At 43.4% G+C, this 19,722-nt stretch overlaps 1 protein-coding gene across 1 annotated transcript in view; it reads left to right on the top strand.

Moving 5' to 3' along the window:
• LOC110531744 (inactive ubiquitin carboxyl-terminal hydrolase 53) overlaps nucleotides 1–19,722 on the top strand; it is a 64,919-nt gene that overhangs the window by 33,814 nt on the left and 11,383 nt on the right. The window contains exons 9-14 of the mRNA XM_036987590.1: nucleotides 5,857–6,006; nucleotides 9,393–9,561; nucleotides 11,508–11,672; nucleotides 12,736–12,882; nucleotides 16,985–17,792; nucleotides 18,911–18,978. Coding sequence (XP_036843485.1) covers nucleotides 5,857–6,006; nucleotides 9,393–9,561; nucleotides 11,508–11,672; nucleotides 12,736–12,882; nucleotides 16,985–17,792; nucleotides 18,911–18,978 — 1,507 coding nt within the window. The remainder of the gene's footprint in view (nucleotides 1–5,856; nucleotides 6,007–9,392; nucleotides 9,562–11,507; nucleotides 11,673–12,735; nucleotides 12,883–16,984; nucleotides 17,793–18,910; nucleotides 18,979–19,722) is intronic.

The following is a 19,722-nucleotide window of genomic DNA, read 5'->3' as shown; positions in this document are numbered from 1 at the left end:
ATGTTCAAAGATTCTGATTTTTTTTTATGGCCCAACCCTGAACTGTACTTCTCAACAACATTGTCCTTGGCCTGTTTGGAGAGCTCCTTGGTCTTCATGGTGCTGCTTGCTTGGTGGTGCCCCTTGCTTAGTGGTGTTGCAGACTCTGGCATTTCAGAACAGGTGTGTGTGTGTGGGAACACTAAAATAACACATCCTAGATCTGAATGAATTAAATATTCTTATTAAATACTTTTTTCTTTACATAGTTGAATGTGCTGACAACAAAATCACACAAAAATTATCAATGGAAATCAAATTTAGCAACCCATGGAGGTATGGATTTGGAGTCACACTCAAAATGAAAGTGGAAAACCACACTACAGGCGGATCTAACTTTGATGTAATGTCCTTAAAACAAGTCCAAATGAGGCTCAGTAGTGTGTGTGGCCTCCACGTGCCTGTATGACCTCCCTACAACGCCTGGGCATGCTCCTGATGAGGGGGCAGATGGTCTCCTGAGGGATCTCCTCCCAGACCTGGACTAAAGCAGCCGCCAACTCCTGGACAGTCTGTGGTGCAACGTGGCGTTGGTGGATGGAGCAAGACATGATGTCCCAGATGTGCTCAATTGGATTCAGGTCTGGGGAATGGGCGGGCCAGTCCATAGCATCAATGCCTTCCTCTTGCAGGAACTGCTGAAACACTCCAGCCACATGAGGTCTAGCATTGTCTTGCATTAGGAGGAACCCAGGGCCAACCGCACCAGCAGGTCTCACAAGGGGTCTGAGGATCTCATCTCGGTACCTAATGGCAGTCAGGCTACCTCTGGCGGGCACATGGAGGGCTGTGCGGCACCCCAAAGAAATGCCACCCCACACCATGACTGACCCACCGCCAAACCGGTCATGCTGGAGGATGTTGCAGGCAGCAGAACGTTCTCCACGGCGTCTCCAGACTCTGTCACGTCTGTCACATGTGCTCAGTGTGAACCTGCTTTCATCTGTGAAGAGCACAGGGCGCCAGTGGCGAATTTGCCAATCTTGGTGTTCTCTGGCAAATGCCAAACGTCCTGCACAGTGTTGGGCTGTAAGCACAACCCCCACCTGTGGACGTCGGGCCCTCAGACTCCATGAGGGTGGTATTTCTGACCGTTTGAGTAAACACATGCACATTTGTGGCCTGCTGGAGGTCATTTTGCAGGGCTCTGGCAGTGCTCCTCCTGTTCCTCCTTGCACAAAGGCGGAGGTAGCGGTCCTGCTGCTGAGTTGTTAGTCTCCTCCACGTCTCCTGATGTACTGGCCTGTCTCCTGGTAGCGCCTCCATGCTCTGGACACTACACTGACTGACACAGCAAACCTTCTTGCCACAGCTCGCATTGATGTGCCATCCTGGATGAGCTGCACTACCTGAGCCACTTGTGTGGGTTGTAGACTCCGTCTCATGCTACCACTAGAGTGAAAGCACCGCCAGCATTCAAAAGTGACCAAAACATCAGCTAGGAAGCATAGGAACTGAGAAGTGGTCTGTGGTCACCACCTGCAGAACCACTCCTTTATTGGGGGTGTCTTGCTAATTGCCTATAATTTTCACCTGTTGTCTATTCCATTTGCACAACAGCATGTGAAAATTATTGTCAATCAGTGTTGCTTCCTAAGTGGACAGTTTGATTTCACAGAAGTGTGATTGACTTGGAGTTACATTGTGTTGTTTTAGTGTTCCCTTTATTTTTTTGCGCAGTGTGTGTGTGTGTGTGTGTGAGTGTGTATATATGTATGTATATATATACTGAGATCATGTGACACTTAGATTGCACACAGGTGGACTTTATTTAACTAATTATGTGACTTCTGAAGGTAAATGTTTGCACCAGATCTTATTTAGGGACTTCATAGCAAAGGGCGTGAATATAAAAGCGCAACTTTTACACTTTATTTTTTAGAAATTTTTGAAACAATTTCTTTTTTTGATTTCACTTCACCAATTTGGACTATTTTGTGTATGTCCATTACATGAAATCCAAATAAAAATCTATTTAAATTACAGGTTGTAATGCAACAAAATAGGAAACACGTTAAGGGGGATGAATACTTTTGCAAGGCACTGTAGGACAAGGGATAACAGCTAAATGAGATCCAATGGTTGCATGAAGACCATACTGTAAGCACGAGCGTGGCCACAAATAATTTGTCCCAATAACTGACAATAGACTATTTTTGACCCCTGTCATATCAACACTTACAGTTGAAGTTTACATACACCTTAGCCAAATACATTTAAACTCAGTTTTTCACAATTCCTGACATTTAATCCTAGTAGAAATTCCCTGTCTTAGGTCAGTTAGGATCACCAATTAATTTTATGAATGTGAAATGTCAGAATAATAGGAGAGAGAATAATTTATTTCAGCTTTTATTTCTTCCCAGTGGGTCAGAAGGTTACATGCACTCAATTAGCATTTGGTAGTATTGCCTTCACATTGTTTAACTTGGGTCAAATCTTTCGGGTAGCCTTCCACAAGCTTCCCACAATAAGTTGGGTGAAGTTTGGCCCATTCCTCCTGACAGAGCTGGTGTAACTGAGTCAGGTTTGTAGGTCTCCTTGCTCGCACACGCTTTTTCAGTTCTGCCAACAAATGTTCTATAGGATTGAGGTCAGGGCTTTATGATGGCCACTCCAATACCTTTTATTTAGTTTTCCTTAAGCCATTTTGCCACACCTTTGGAAGTATGCTTGGGGTCATTGTCCATTTGGAAGACCCATTTGTGACCAAGCTTTAACTGATGTCTTGAGATGTTGCTTCAATATATCCACATAATTTTCCTGCCTCATGATGCCATCTATTTTGTGAAGTGCACCAGTCCCTCCTGCAGCAAAGCACCCCCACAACATGATGCTGCCACCTCCGTGCTTCATGGTTGGGATGGTGTTCTTCGGCTTGCAAGCGTTCCCCTTTTTCCTCCAAACATAACGATGGTCATTATGGCCAAACAGTTTTATTTATGTTTCATCAGACCAGAGGACATTTCTCCAAAAAGTATGATCTTTGTCCCCATATGCTGTTTTTAATGGCGGTTTTGGAGCAGTGGCTTCTTCCTTGCTGAGCGGCCTTTCAGGTTATGTCGATATAGGAATAATTTTACTGTGCATATAGATACTTTTGTACTTGTTTCCTCCAGCATCTTCACAAGGTCCTTTGCTGTTGTTCTGGGATTGATTTGCACTTTTCGCACCAAAGTACGTCCATCTCTAGGAGACAGAACGCGTCTCCTTCTTGAGCGGTATGATGGCTGTGTGGTCCCATGGTGTTTATACTTGCGTACTATTGTTTGTACAGATGAACGTGGTACCTTCAGGCGTTTGGAAATTGCTCCCAAGGATGAACCAGACTTGTGGAGGTTTTTTTTCTGGGGTCTTGGTTGATTTCTTTTGATTTTCCCATGATGTCAAGCAAAGAGGCACAGATTTTGAAGGTAGGCCTTGAAATACATCCACATGTACCCCTCCAATTGACTCAAATGAAGAAGCTTCTAAAGCCATGACATAATTTTCTGGTATTTTCCAAGCTGTTTAAAGGCACAGTCAACTTAGTGTATGTAAACTTCTGACCCACTGGAATTGTGATTAGTGAAATAAACTGTCTGTAAACAATTGTTGGAAAAATTGCACAAAGTAGATGTCTCAACCAAATTGCCAAAACTATAGTTTGTTAACAAGAAATGTATGAAGTGGTTGAAAAACAAGTTTTAATGACTCCGACCTATGTGAATGTCATCTTCCGACTTCAACTGTATATTCATTATAATTCCATTTTTTGTGCAGATTTTCTCTATTCACAACCACGCTTGGCGCTTATACCGATGTTTAGGCTACTGATATTTTCACATATTTTCTTCATAGACTGAGTGATTTATTAGACTGGTGGCTATTGGTACTCCTCGAGGTCCGGCTATTGTACTGTTAAATATGCATATGCTCATTTTGACCTTCTATGATATCTTTCTGAAAGTACTGCTAGAGTGTAAAGCACACATTTAGGAAAAGTCAGGGACAGGTTGGTTCAAGGTTTTTATTGAAATTAAGTTTTTGAAATTATGCGTTGGTTGTTCTAGTGTAAATATAAATATAGTCATTAGTTACGTCTTTTTATATGGCCTCATCTAAAGTGTGGGCGATTTATACTTTATAAATACTTTTTTTAATGTTTCGAGTGACCAGTGCAATTTCTCACAAAAAGATGGAGATCCAAAGTTGGATCTCTGATGGAGGACAAGCCAAATACCTGTGAAGAAAGTTTGAGATGGCCAAAAACCTTCACATGAGATTTAAAAACGTCTTATTCCAAGAATCACAATAATCTTCGACTGTCAGCCCGTACTAAAACAGATTAGTCAAGTAGTCTGATTAAATTGGCCAAGGCACTGATTGCATCAAAACAAAATGTCTGCCTCCACTCCAAAATTACGTGAATAGGGAAAAACAACAAAAACAATACACTGTTGTGAATTTGTTTTGGAATATGAATGGAATCACTTCATTCTGGTTTTACTCAATTTGTTTTTCTGTCTTGTGTTTTTGTGTGTATGTTTGTTTTTTGGAGCCTCCACAGCTGCCATTCTTTGCCCTGATTTTGTTGGGGTCTGTTTATTTTGGTGCCGTGGAGCATATGTGAGAAATAAAGTGGGTCTTTATCCCTCTGTAAGTCGGAGAGTTGCGTAAGCAGCATGCGGTGTGATGCCCAGTTGGCCCATGTCGCAGATCAAAAAGCCTCTGCTGCACAGGCCAGCTCGTGTCAATGCTTCCTTCGTGCCACGATGGAACGGCACAGTGTTTGTGTGTGAGAGAGCGAGTCAGAGAAAGGTTGTGTGTGTGGTATGTGTAAGAGAACATAGCGTGTGTGGAAGATGTGGTGTGTGTTTTCTGTACATGTGTGAGTTTGGGACTGTGTTTGAGTACAGAGTGTCCTTGGCGTGGGCATGCAGTAGGTTTAATTTGTAACACTCTACTCTGGCTGACACTTCCTGTTCCTTCAAGATGTTTGTTTTTTCAGAAACGGAATGAGCTTCGGTTAAACCTACTACAAATTTAGAACAAACTCTTGTAGGCCAGGTCCAACATATTGCGCAATTCTACCTCTTGAAGACTACAGGCACAGAATGAGCTTCTGTGAGACCTGTGTCAAACCTAGGCCAAACTCTCACAGAACAGGCCCAACGTATTACACAACAGCCCCCTTAGACTACAGGCACAGATTCTTCTTTGCCCCTCTCCTTGTTTTGAGTGCATTCCAGAACTGGATTAGTCTAGCAGAAGCCCCACCAAGTACCACAAAGGTCTTGATTCATACTTGTACTGTTCATGTGACTGTGCTGGGTGTTGGAGAAAACCTCCCCTTTCCTAGGAATCCATTGTCTCCCATAGCCAAAGAGAACTGGCCATTCAGGAAATACGGGTTGGGAAAAACAGGTTATTTCACAAACTCTTCATCCAGTGGTCTTTTCAAACTGGTGGGAGGCTTTGGTTACACTGATAATTGCCTGAATTAGCTTGATGGAAACTGCTCGATTTGTGGAAATGTACAATGCAAACGAGTCCAACAGTCCAAGTTGAAGGGCAATTATGCTGTCCAAATGCTAGCATGATAGTTTTGGCCAAAGGGCTGTATATGTGACTAAGAATGTTCGAACCCGGGTCTGCTGCATAATGCAAGACTGTGTTGGTCCATTGAACTAAAACCTAGGCATTAGTTCGGGCAGCTAACGTAAGTCATCAGGCAAGGTTACTCGTGGGCAGCATGGGATTGTTTTTGTGTATTTTGGTCATTTCTATCTCATTTGATCCAAATAAAGTAATTGAAACGTGTGTATGTGTCCGCAGCTCTTCTACCGGGTGACAGACGAGCACGCCAAAAAGGGAGAGTTGCTCTTGGTGGGGATGATTTGTTACTCCAGCCGCCACTACTGTGCCTTTGCCTTCCACACCAAATCCGCCAAATGGGTCTTCTTCGACGACGCCACCGTCAAAGAGGTGAGAGCTCGCTGATGCGTCTTGAACACCAAAATACACACTCACCAAGCAAGTAAGCAAACACACACACATACCTCACCCAATGCCCTCATAGCCCCTGAGTCTTTTGCTGTGGTGCAATATGAAGCTCGGACCACACACACACATGCACTAGCGTGCACATACATTTTATAACAAGACTAACTAAAGTAATGTTACGTTGGTAACTGGCTTGAATAGTTCTTTGACGATTTAAATAATATAGAAACACAATCTGATATCAATGGAACGGTTTCCATGAACTGATTTAGATACAATAGGCTACCTGCAGTCTACAGGGAGCTAAACTGTCCCCAGGCAGCAACTCAAAGCGCAGTGCATAAATGTACTTGTCTGAACCGATAAAAGCAGGCAGTTTTAAGAGAGAGCAAGGAGCGCCCCGCTCCACCTCTTATCTCCATCACCACCGTCTTTATCGTCTAAGAGCCCCATCGACCGCCCTTCACCACCCCCGGGGTTGAAAAGTCTGCTATAATCACTACCACCCACACAGACACGTACACAAGGAGGCTCGCTCACACACACACCCACTGGGCAAAATCTGGTTGAATCAACCCCCCAAAAATCAAGGCGATAACGTTGAATCAACATGGAAAACTAATTGGTGTTGGAAAAAGTAATCAACGTAAGGGTATTTCTTCTTTGCTTTCATCAAACTCAACCAAATGTATACTGAACAAAAATATTAACCCAACATGCACAATTTCATTGATTTTACTGTTTACAGTATGAGGAAATCAGTCAATTGAAATAAATTGATTAGGCCCTAATCTATGGATTTCACATGACTGGGAATACAGATTTTTGTATTTATTAGTATCCCATTAGCCGACGCCAATATACATCTGTTGGTCACAGATACCTTAAAAAAAATGGGCCTCACAATGGGCCTTAGGATCTCATTACGGTATTTTTGTGCATTCAAATTGCCATCAATTGTTCGTTGTCCGTAGCTTATGCCTGCCCATACCATAACCCCATCACCACCATGGGGCACTCTGTTCACAACGTTGATTTCAGCAAACCGCTTGCCCACACAACGCCATACATGTTGTCTGCGGTTGTGAGGCCGGTTGGACGTACTGCCAAATTCTCAAAGACGACGTTGGAAGCGGCTTATGGTAGAGAAATTAACATTAAATTATCTGCATTGTGTTGTGTCACAAAAGTAGTGGCCTTTAATTGTCCACAGCACAAGATGCACCTGTGTAATGATCATGCTGTTTAATCAGCTTCTTGATATGCCACACCTGTCAGGTGGATGGATTATCTTGGCAAAGGAGAAATGCTCACCATCAGGGATGTAAACAAATTTGTGCACAAAATTTTAGAAAAATAATATTTTTGTGCATATGGACCATTTCTGGGTTCTTTTTATTTCAGTTCATGAAACATGGGACCAACACTTTACATACATTTATATTTTTGTGTTTGTTTTTGTTCAGTGTAAATCAAAACTAGACATTGAACTGACGTCTGTGCCCAGTGGGACACCTTTTTTCCCCATTTTAGTCATTTAGCAGACACTTGTCCAGAGTGACTTACAAATAGTGCATTCATCTTAAGATCGCTAGGTGAGACAACCATGCATCACAGTCGTAGTTAGTACATTTTTCCTCAAAGTAGCTATGAACACAGTCAGAGCTAGTAAGAAAGGAAAAGTGTTAGTTCAAGAAAGGCAAGGGTGTTACTTTTAATAACTATTTTTGTGTGGGGGAGAGACGTACACACACGCTTTCACAAGTACACACACAAAAGTGTACGCACACACACAGCAGCAGCACCTGTACAGTAGTAGTGTACTAGGGTTTCCCAATGGAAACTATTAAAGCAGTTAATTGCGTCATCAGTCATCCACAGTTGAGATATACTGTTTAGTGGACTTTTTGAATATATTGAAATGACTCGTGGTTGAAATTGGACTTTTACGTGCGCATGACTGTGTGTGTGCGCATGCATAAGTGAGTGTGCTAATAAACGGCACGGTGTGTGTGTGTCCAGTGCATTTGACTGGACTGCGGTGCAGGGGCTGGCTGGCTCCTAGTCAATCCATCAGCAGCTTATGCAGTGTGTGCACTTCGGCCCTACTGGGACGGACGGCTACAGTACAGCACTCTTAGCCAGCTAAATAACACTCCATATACCTGCTGTATTGCTCCTCATTCTCTCACTGCCTCACACCAAGTAACGAGCAGACATGCCCTACAGTTTATGGATAGCTTTTAAAACTTCCACTATATTTATATTTTACAGGTTGTGTTTTGTTGACTATCATTCTTGTCATTCATTATTTTTTTTGCTGTATTGTTGCAGTAGTGGTTCAGTGTTTCTCCTATATATATCTTTTTTGTGTTTTGTCCCGGGCAAAGAAAAGTGTTCACCATCAAAATGCCAACTCAAAGCAACCTCTTCCAGCTTTTGTTTCTCCATCCTTTTTTCTTTTCCCTCATTTTGCTTTCCTTTCTTGTTCTTTCTCTTCACTCTTTGTTCTCTCTCTTCCTCTTTCACTGTGTATTACCTTCTGCTTCTCTCTCCCCCTTCGTTCATTTGGTTAATTAGGGAGCACACTAGCATCTGTTAGCCTCCAGTCTGCCTCTGTGGCATTTTCTAGCGAGGCACACACCTAGCCCAGCTCAGCTAATGTGATTGTGAGACTCCGCTTCAGTGCATATTTTTCACTTAAGATCCAGGACAAAGGGAAAATGCAGTGTACAACAATGCCTCCTTGGCCAATCAGAGTTTTGTGTGGAATTAGAAAAGTAAAATTAATCTCTGAACAGTTTGCAATAAGCTTGGATCCAATTGCGCTTCTTCTGGTTTATGGTCAGCGCATGTTTTGGGGTAGCGGTACAAAGAACGTCACAGAAAGCATTGTGTCAAAATCATCCCTCCAAGGTTTTTGTTTGTGCACTATCCATGCGTCTCATTTTTAACAATGCATTCGACATTACTTGCAGCGGAGTATTGTGTCAACCATTTTGAACGAATCAGTGTTTTCTGAAAGGTGTACACAGAACAGAGCTAGGGTTTGGGGACCTTCTTTAAATGTAGATTTTGGCAACTGGTGCTCAACTGGTGCTCAAATACAGGAGCTTCAAAAGTAGTAATGTATATTGTCACTAAAGAACACATCTTCTGAAAAGACCTCTCAGGGTAATGAGATGAGGAAACTGGTTGCTGCCAGTAAGACAAAGGTGACTTCTTGTCACATTGGGAAAATGCCAGTTTGTGTGTGTGTGTGTGTGTGTGTGGTACACAGACAAACAGCCTTCCAGACGTGTGTGTGTGTGCGCGCACACACACACACACACAATATTGACCTCTATATCTCATCTCCTCTAAACTAGATTGGGACCCGGTGGAAAGACGTTGCCACCAAATGCATCAAAGGCCACTTCCAGCCCCTCCTCCTATTCTACTCCAAACCAGACGGCAGCGCCATCTCCGTAGATGACGCCTCGCGCCAGAACTGCGATCATTCCCGCTACAAGACCCCCGTCAACGGAGACGTCCAAGGTATACAAGACATCGGACAAAGGAACATTCTCTTTTCGTTCCTTTTATGGGAAGAACTACACAACTAACCCTAGAGTCATGGGAACGTTCCAGCACATTGAGGGGAATAACTGCTTTCAATTTACAATTCAAAATCATGCAGAAAATGTTTTTTTTCAGAATGCCAAGTCAAAACCAAGATGTGCTTTTGCGATGCAGATGCAGTCTATCTAATGATCTTTGACTTGAGACAACTTGAGACCAAAATTTGTTCTTGGTCTAGGTCTTTTGGAGACCAGATTAAAACGGTCCCCCTTTCCAAATTGGTTAAACCACCGTTCCTCAGCTTCATCTGTACCAATTCCAAGGAACCACATACCACGTTTATAAAACATAGTTTCTTTTAATTCATGCTTAACAAGGGGGTGCTATATTTAAGTCATGCAGTAAATTCTCAGCCAATACGTTCTTCTAAGAGTAGAGTTCTGCAGCACCAGCCATTTGGAAGTAATGTCAGCAAGTGTTGCCAATGGTGTGACTGTGGTTAACTTTTTTTTTTTGGATGGCGTGTGTTGAAATGCACACTTAACCAAATGATTGCCACTGCCACAGAGCAGTGGTTCTTAAAAGTTTTGACCAGAACATCCTTGAAATATTTTGGTCAAACTGTGAGCCCCCTGCCAGATGACCATGAATAGCTTTTTATTAAGTGTCAGCCCCACCACATTCAGTCTGAGTGAGAATCGTAAAAAAAAATACGTTGTACAGTACACGTTGCAGTGTGTACATAAAAGTGATGGGGTCAATTGGGTCTGTTTGGGATGGAATTTTGGTGTCTTTTGAAGACATTCATGTCAAGTGTCTAGACTGTGGATAACCAGAAAAGACGTGCTATTTATTTTATTTAACTAGGCAAGTCAGTTAAGAACAAATTCTTATTTTCAATGACAGCCTAGGAACAGTTTTTTGTACCTTGTCAGCGCGGGGGTTTGAACTTGCAACCTTCCGGTTACTAGTCCAACGCTCTAACCACTAGGCTACACTGCCGCCCCTATTAACCAAAGTGACTATAACTCTACAAATACGTGCTGCACTTTAAAACAAGTTTGTGTGTCATCACTTCCAAAATGTCCTGCTTAATTGCCTCCTGATTACAGGAATATTCCACTGGGATTTCTGGAAAAGCTGTGAATCTTGGGATAGCTGTCGGAATTGAGCAATTCTAGTTGGATGTTTAAGTGTATTGCAACCTTCTGGTTACTAGTCCAACGCTCTAACCACTAGGCTTTTTTATTTAACTAGGCAAGTCAGTTAAGAACAAATTCTTATTTACAATGACGGCCTACATCCGCAAAACCCGGGCCAATTGTGCGCCGCCCTATGGGACTCCCAATCACGGCCGGTTGTGTTACAGCCTGGATTCGAACCAGGGTGTCTGTAGTGACGCCTCTAGCACTGAGATGCAGTGCCTTAGATCGCTGCGCCACTCGGGTGCCCACTTCTTTTTTCGTATGATTTATTTATTTCTGACGTCAACCTCAACCATAATACTCATTGCTGTTGGCAATGGCAGGAAGTTGTTGATGACAAAAGCTGAACATTTCTTTGTGGGGATTAAAAACATTTGGATATGTTTGGGGTGGGGTGGGATTTATCCCCCTTAATGATCCTCCCTCTAACTCGCTGAGCTGGCCTCGCCTCAGGTCGTCACGTTGCCATGTTGCCTTCAGAGGCAACAGACGAGCTTAAGAAGAAAGAGCGACCATTTAAATGTTATCACACATTTTGTTAACTGGGTAGCGCTCCACTTTTTTGTATTTATTTTACATTTTTGGGGATATTTTCGGGAATTTACTGAAAAGCTAATGGCATTGCATTACAAAATACCTAAGAATTGCTTTTTGGGATTGATAAAATTGATCCCAACCCTGATTTTTCTCATCCTCTTCTCCTTTCCGACCACCCAGCGCCTGAGTCTACAGTTCCAGGCCCCAAGAAGCTGGACCTGACCAGGGAGAACCTGAATGCCCTGCTGGGCCTTGGCGGCTTGAAACAGAAGAGCCAGAACCCCTCTATCCATAGTTCCACCTTTACCAGGGGCAGCGGCCAGACTAGCGGGGGCCGAGGACCAGGTACGACGGTTGGGGGGTGGGAGAGAGAGAGGTATTTTTACATACAGGCTCTGGTCGAAAGTAGCGCACAATATAGGAAATAGGGTGCCATTTGCGATTCAGCCTTAGTTATTATTGCACATTCCTTTGTTATTGTGGAGCATGGCGTTATGTCTGCCCTTGTTTTGGTCCCCCTTTGTTGTTACTCCCTGCTTAAAGCCAGCAGCTCAACTGTACAATGTGTTTTGACTGTTTTCTATCCCCCAGCAATGGAAAATGTTACCAGTAGCTCAGGGCTTTTGAGAACAGCAAATCCACTCTGAATGACTGACAACAATAGCAGTCAAGTACCTTGTGGGAAAAGCGATGAATTGTCCTCACAACACTTAATTCAGGCAATGGAGTGACTGCAATGTGCAATTGAATTCATGATAAGAGAATTTGGTAAGACCAAATTCTCTTATCATGAATTCAATTGGAGGCCTATATCTTGGAGAGCTGGGAGTGATCATATTCACGGAGAACCTGTTCTAGCACATTCTTTGTGCTACAGAGGGTGGGTCTGAAATGACCGCAGTGCATAGTTCTAGTTCTCTCCGTCGTCTCTGACTTTCTCCTACATGGCGAGAGATAACACTCGGAAGGATAAGGAAATGGTTTCTGCAGCTCCACGGGTTCCACCTCGGTGCATTTCCCCTCACCCAGCAGACAAGCCCGCCGTATACATTAGCACATTGGTCGGCCCTAAAGTTCCCCCCACTCTCCCTCCTTTACACACTCCGCACTGTTCAATGCGTCCAGGGGTCTAGTCGGTATAGAGGGGAGTGGGGAAGAGGAGGGATTGAGGGTGTGGACGATGGAGAGGGAGTTGGGGTGGCCTAAGTTACTGTAGTTTTGTCTCTCTTCTTGTATTTGGCTTTAGAAGGAGAAAGTTCCCACTTGCGTTTTTGACTTGCTACACATTCTTTTTGCTGTGTTTCTGCCCCTTGTATTGTCTATTGGAATTTAAGTCACTCTGTATCAGTTTCTCAAAATTACTGAAATGGAATGTGTTACATAATGTTTCTTTCTCCCCGTCTTGCAGTGACACTGGGCACCAGTGATCCTAAGAGCCGTCTGAAGGACATATCCAGAGAAGTGGCCCAGAAGGCAGTGGAAGTCCGGGGGATGCACCCCTCCAGGAGAGACCAGGACAAGATGGAGAGGAGGAGACAGGATGCCCACTACAGAGGTGTTGAACTACACACAGGCACACTCTCTCACACACATATACACACACACAGATTTACATGCACACACACATAAAGAGATAAATAAAATTAAGATATGATAACCCTTGACACAACGGTGTACACAATGCACACGCAACCCACCATTATCAACATACATAACATCAAATCACCTGACCAACACCAACGACTAGCATTTCACTGTACTGGCCCTTACATAATCAACCAGACAGGGTGGTTTGGGAGCATTGTGTCAGGATAAGGATTAGAATTCTGACATCTGTTCAAGCCTGCCCTCCTCACCCCCCCAAAAAAAAATTTAATCTCTAACCCTCTGTCATATTTCTCTCACCTATCCTGTCATTTAATTTCTCTGAACACCAAAGGGGTAGAAACTAGGGGCAAGGTGCTAGGAACTGAAAATGAACTAGCCCCCAAATCCACCATGCAACCACAAGTGTCCCTGTTAGCACCAGGCTCACGTCCCTTTGTGATTGAATGCACCAAGCTAACAGACGCTAGCGTCATGCCCGTGATGAATGGCGAGACTGGAAGTGACACTATAGTTGATGTAAGTGAAATAAATCCATCTCTAGTGCTGCTCGTGAACAGGCTAGCACTCCACTAAAAAGTTGACCTCAAAGCTACTGGACATACTTGGAAAAAGAGAAGCATCAGAAAGTTAGCATTCGGGTCAGATAGGAAGTGTTGATGTCAATGGGAGACATTGGCTTCATCATAAAGGGCACCCTGTTCTCGATATAGTGCAATATTTATGAACACAGGTTTTTGGTCAAATGTAGTGCACTATGTAGGAAATATAGGAGTTAGTGTTACCAGAACACATTACCCAGTTTTCCTCTAGCATAGTGTAACTGTGTTGATTTTTAGCTTCCAACCCTAAAAGACAAATGTGCTGTGTTTTCATCACAGCCATAGTTAAACCATCTGTCGACACACACAGACACACACACAGCTAACAGAAACTCTTACACAGATCCACTAACAGGCGCACACACACACACAAGTCTCACACACACGCCATGTGAACAGTTATGTTCGAGGTGATTTAACTCTCGCACGCCCCTTCAGCAGAATCCCTCTGTAGCGACTCTATCTCTCAGGAGAGGTTACATCTAAAGCGCTGTGGAATATAACCTCTCATAACTTTCTCTGTACACCTGAGACTCAGTGCAGGCCTGAATCCTAGATCACACACCCTGTCATGTTATTAATGAATATTAATATGATGAGTTAGGAGACACTTTTACCCAAAGGGATTTCCAGTTAAAAAACATACACCCAGACGTGCGCGCGTGTGTGTGTGTATGGGGGGGGGGGGGGGGTGGGTATCAAACCCACAATCCTGATTTTGAAAGAACAATGCTCCATCCAACAGAGCCATTGGAATCATGAGAAGGCCAGTTGTTAGTCAAAATCACCCAAATGTTAAATACTGGTCCCTTAGTGCATCTCCTGCTACTCCTTGTTCAAGCGCTCCATCAGTTAATAGAGTTGGACGGTAATTAGAAGAGCATATTTTTGACAAGTAAAGCTTTAACAGTGTCTCTTTTTCTCATTTGACATATGTGGCCCACAATGTGTTACATGGACCCAGCTGGTCCACGATTACACCAATTATACCACGGGCTATTGCATACTGCACACCTTGTTTTGTGGTACAAACACTTTTTGTCCCCTGTAATGGTTTTAGGGCTTAAAAATGTTTCATCCTCTTCCATTAAATGTGCTAGTCAATTGTTTCTATTTAGATTTTATTTTTATATTCCTAAGCGAAAGAACATTTGATAGAGGTAGTACTGTATGTATAGTAGCTTCATGCTCTGCTAGTGGTGGGTACAGCGAGGGTACAAGTGTCATCCAGTATAGAAATATCGAGCTTGTGTGTGCGTGTGCCCCCTGGTCATATCTTTTGAAAGTGGCGGGCATGACTCGGTGTCCTTGAAAGACAACCACACACGCATACAAACACTTTGTCCTCTCAATCATGCACATCTCCAGGCCACAGACTCATCAGTTCAAGGAGTCATGGACAGCCAGCAGGGAATACACACACACACGCACCATTCATCAATAATATCTTCACAGACGTCACAACGTCAGGTCACTTCCCCTACTGCTACACCACAGAGACACATACGGCCTCCCGGCGTCCATTATTTACACCTTCCTCTTGTCTACAGATGTACAGTACCAGTCAAAAGTTTGGACACACCTACTCATTCAAGGGTTTTTCTTTATTTTTAATATTTTCTACATTGTAGAATAATAGTAAAGACATCAAAACTATAAAATAAAACATGGAATCATGTATTAACCCAAAAAGTTTTAAACAAATCTAAATCTATTTTATATTTGAGATTCTTCAAAGTAGCCATCCTTTGCCTTGATGACAGCTTTGCACACTCTTGGCATTCTCTCAACCAGCTTCACCTGGAATGGTTTTCCAACAGTCTTGACCGAGTTTCCAAATATGTTGAGGACTTGTCGGCTGCTTTTCCTTCACTCCGAGCACTTGCCATACCAGGCAGTGATGCAACCGATCAGGATGCTCTCGATGGTGTAGCTGTATAATGTGTTGAGGATCTGGGGAACCATGCAAAATCTTTTCTGTCTCCTGGGGGGGAAAAGGTGTTGTCGTGCCTGTCGTGCCCTCTCGGAGATCATCTGTTCATCTACTCTACGTCTCACAAAGTCACGGCGGTTGAAACCAAAAATCTCAAATTTGGACTCATCAGACCAAAGGACAGATTGCTAGCGTTCTAATGTCCATTGCTCATGTTTTTTGGCCCAAGCTAGTCTCTTCTTCTTGTTGGTGTTCTTAGTGGTTTCTTTTCAGCAATTCCATCATGAAGGCCTGATTCACGCAGTCTCCTCTGAACAGTTGATGTTGTGTCTGTTACTTGAACTGTGAAGCATTTACTTGGGCTGCAATCTGAGGCTGGCAACTCTAATGAACTTGTCCTCTGCAGCAGAGGTAACTCAGGGTCTTCCTTTCCTGATGCGGTCCTAATTAGAGCCAGTTTCATCAAAGCGCTTGATGGTTTTTGCGACTGCACTTGAAGAAACTTTTTTATAGTTCTTGACATTTTCACATTGACTGACTTTCATGTCTCAAAGTAATAATGGACTGTCATTTCTCTTTACTTGTTTGAGCTGTTATTGCCAAAATATGGACTTGGCCTTTTACCAAATAGGGCTGTATTCTACCCCTACCATGTCACAACACAACTGATTGGCTCATTTTTTATTTTTTTTTACAACGTACTCCTGTTAATTGAAATTCATTCCAGGTGACTACCTCATGAAGCTGTTTGAGAGAATGCCAAGAGTGTGCAAAGCTATCATCATGGCAAAGGGTGGCTACTTTGAAGAATCTCAAATATAAAATAGATTTGGATTTGTTTAACACTTTTAAAAAAACATTTTTTTCTTTTTTGATGTGTTCACTATTCTACAATGTAGAAAATAGTACAAATAAAGAAAACCCATTGAATGAGTAAGTGTGTCCAAACTTTTGACTGGTACTCTATGTCCCTACAGTAAACTTCACCACGACCCCATTGTTCACATCCCACACTACGCCCCTGCTGTCTTCCTTGGCAAACCCTGTGTCTTGGGTTGGAATGGCATTGAAAGTCAGTTGCTGCACTTGGCAACGTGTCACAATCTACTGGCATTTGGCATTACAGGCGGCAGTTTGGATACTATGCCAGCTCGACTGCAATGTTGGAATCAGAATTAGCCCTGCTAAAAAAGTGACTTTTTCCTAGCAACCTTGGACCATTAAACCACCCACTTCTCTCCTACCACCCTACTTTGGCCTCAGATTAATTGATGGGGTTTTGTTTGCATCTTTTCAGTCAAGCCTTGGCGTAATGTCGCCAAACATGTTTATTTTTTTATCTTGATCGTTTTTTCCTTCATATTTATTCCTTCATGTACAGCAAAACCTGTAGAAAAATATTTTCCACATCCTTTTAAGTAGCAGACACACCTCTAGGACAATGTCCTTACAAAACATGTACCCACACACTGCACCTATCCTCATAAACCACTTGAACATAAAATCCTTTCATTCAGATCCAATCCCAGAGAGGTACTCACGCTCCACCTCCCCACCGGAGAATGGCTGCAAGCAGTACCTGGATACGCACCTGTACGCCAGCCAGGGCAAAGGGCCCACCAAGACAGAGAGGACCCCCCACTTTGGTGGCAGGTCCTCCTCACACGAGGGGCCTCCTCGCTCCCACTCCAGGGTCCATGTACATCCAGCCCCTCCCAGCAGTAGGGGCTTCGGTGGCGGCCATTACAGCCGGAGACTGGAGCAGCTCTCCAATGGCTATGACACAGACAGCAGCCGGGAGGGCAGCCGTAATGACAACTCCAGCTCCAGCAGCAGCAGTAGTAGCAGCAGGCCCAGTCGGCCATGGAAGCCCATGCGTGAGGTGCTAAATGTGGATAGTGTGATTAGCGGTGGTAGTGGTGGTGGAGGGGGTCACGAGCACCGGCAGCACAGCCCCCACCGGAGACCTTCCAGCCAGGAGAGGACGCCACCCCCCAACAAAAAAGACATGGACAGGGACTTCACATGGGGTGGGTGTGAAGAGCACAAGCCCAAGAGCCTGATGACCATCTATGAGGATGAGCAGCGTCCTGAAACGGGCGGCAGCCGCAGTTCGGTGGAGTCGGAGGGAAAGGACAGGTCAAAGGGCACCACTGTGATGGCGAACACACTAAAGGTGCGCAGCGACTGGAGGATCCAGCTCACAGAGTCAGGATACGAGAGCAGCGACCGGCTTAGCAACGGCTCGGCCAACCTGGACTCACCCGTGGTGGAGAACTTTATGTCCAAAGAGCTGAGGCCCATACCTGAGGTTCACCTGACAAGGTAAACAGGAGTGTTATTTTTTTGCCTCATGTTGTTGTTTCTCTAAGATCATATATCCAACTTCATTCAGTACTAGTTTGTTGATAGACACACCTTGTATTCACTCACTCAAACAGTTCCAAGTCAAACGCTGTTGCTGCCTTCCTCCAGCTATAATCTCTTTGTCACTCGTGTTATGATTCGAATGAGAGTCAAAATCGCTGCCATTTCTGAATAATTAAATGGTAAAAACAACTCATTCTAAAAATAGAGTAATACATTTTTTACGTAAGTGCACATGGAGCAGAATCTACCAACGTTATTGTACTAGGGTCGTCATTTGTCTCGGCAGGGTGTCTTGTTTGGCGATGATCCCACAGTGGTGTTTCCATTATAACAACATAGTTAAATATGTTAATTCATCCCGATGTATATAACAAACATTAGTATACAATATAAATATATTGCTCAATATGTTGGAGTGAATAATCTGTTTTTTGATGAGTCAGTGTTAAGACTATATGAGTCTTGAAATGACTAGTATTAAATTAGACATTCTATTGCACTCTTGGAGCTAGTAACATAAGCATTTTCCTGCACTTGCTATAACAAATGCAAATCTGTGTACACCAGCAATAAACTTTGATTTGGTAAATACTATATATAAATCCATGTACAAATCTGTAAGTGAAATCTCACTAAGGCTTTAATATAGATCATCTCAGAGGCGATCGTGAAACGGTATCTAAACACAGTAGCTATTGTATTGGCATCCTACGAATCAGTGCTCCACTGCTGTTGGGGCACAATAAGTATAGACTTTTCTCAGTCTCCCGAATTCATCAATGCACCAGCCGAGAAGAGCAATGGATGTGAGCCATACATTTACCAAAAGAAAAAAGCTGTTTTTGTGGATTAGTATCGTATTACTCCACAATAAATCAGATACAGAACAAAGTAGTGTGGAGTAAAGTGGATTTCCGTGTTTACGCTAGCAGTTTAGATACAACTTAATCTCTTTAAAAGGTCAGTTGGGGGGAAAACCTGCATGCGGAGAGACACCATACAAAGGGACATGCATAGAAAGGCCTTTGTCATGTGGCGTCAGCGTTTGACCCTACTCAATTTGTGTATTTCAGGGACCCTTTCTCTCACCGGAGAGGAGACGACTCCAAGGCCCACATCTTGCACTCCTCCTTCTCCTATGGTAAGTATTACAGGGTAAAGTTTCCCCTAGGTACAGATCTAGGATCAGCTTCACCTCCCCCCAATCCAAACCTTAACCATTAGTGGAGCAAATGCAACACACTCCCAACATCATTATCTAGGGGCAACTTCATCCCACTCCATGGTGGTAAGTAACACCGATGTTAGACTGGTGTATACACACTGATGTTATACTAGGGTAATTGTGTTAAACATTGGGGTTAATCCTTTGTGGAAATTCGCTGTTAGTTGTCCTGCCTCCCATGATGTTTTGTGCCAGTTACCTTTCGGCCCTCACTCCTTATTTGTTTTGCTTGTTTGTAAGTTCTCAGAAAAGCCAAAGCATCTGGCAAAATCCTCATGTTACACCCCACCTTGTCGTATTGTCCTTTGCCCAAAGCATAAACACTCAAAAAATATGAAATGAGGCAGCCGTGCTAATTTTGAGTCAATATTTTGGCTACCTGGATGAGATCTCATCTAGACTAAATGTATTATTGTGTAGACGATTGGGGGGGGGGGGATGAGCAGCTGAAACTTTCCGATGGTAGGAAATCTACTTTTCTGTCAGTCGCTTAACCCAATGTGTCTGATATAGAGGTAAAATAGACTCTGGTGCGGTCATTATCAGAGAATGATAATCTTTGTCATTACTTGCTTCAGAAGTTAAATTTTTTTGCCCCCGAGATGTTTATTGTGCAGTATAAAGTCTAGAGATATTAAGAAACACCACTCTGTAATTTCC

Source organism: Oncorhynchus mykiss, chromosome 9, assembly GCF_013265735.2.
Source record: "Oncorhynchus mykiss isolate Arlee chromosome 9, USDA_OmykA_1.1, whole genome shotgun sequence".
Lineage (NCBI taxonomy): Eukaryota > Metazoa > Chordata > Actinopteri > Salmoniformes > Salmonidae > Oncorhynchus > Oncorhynchus mykiss.
Note: the sequence above shows the minus strand (reverse complement) of the source record. Positions and strands in the feature narration are given on the sequence as shown.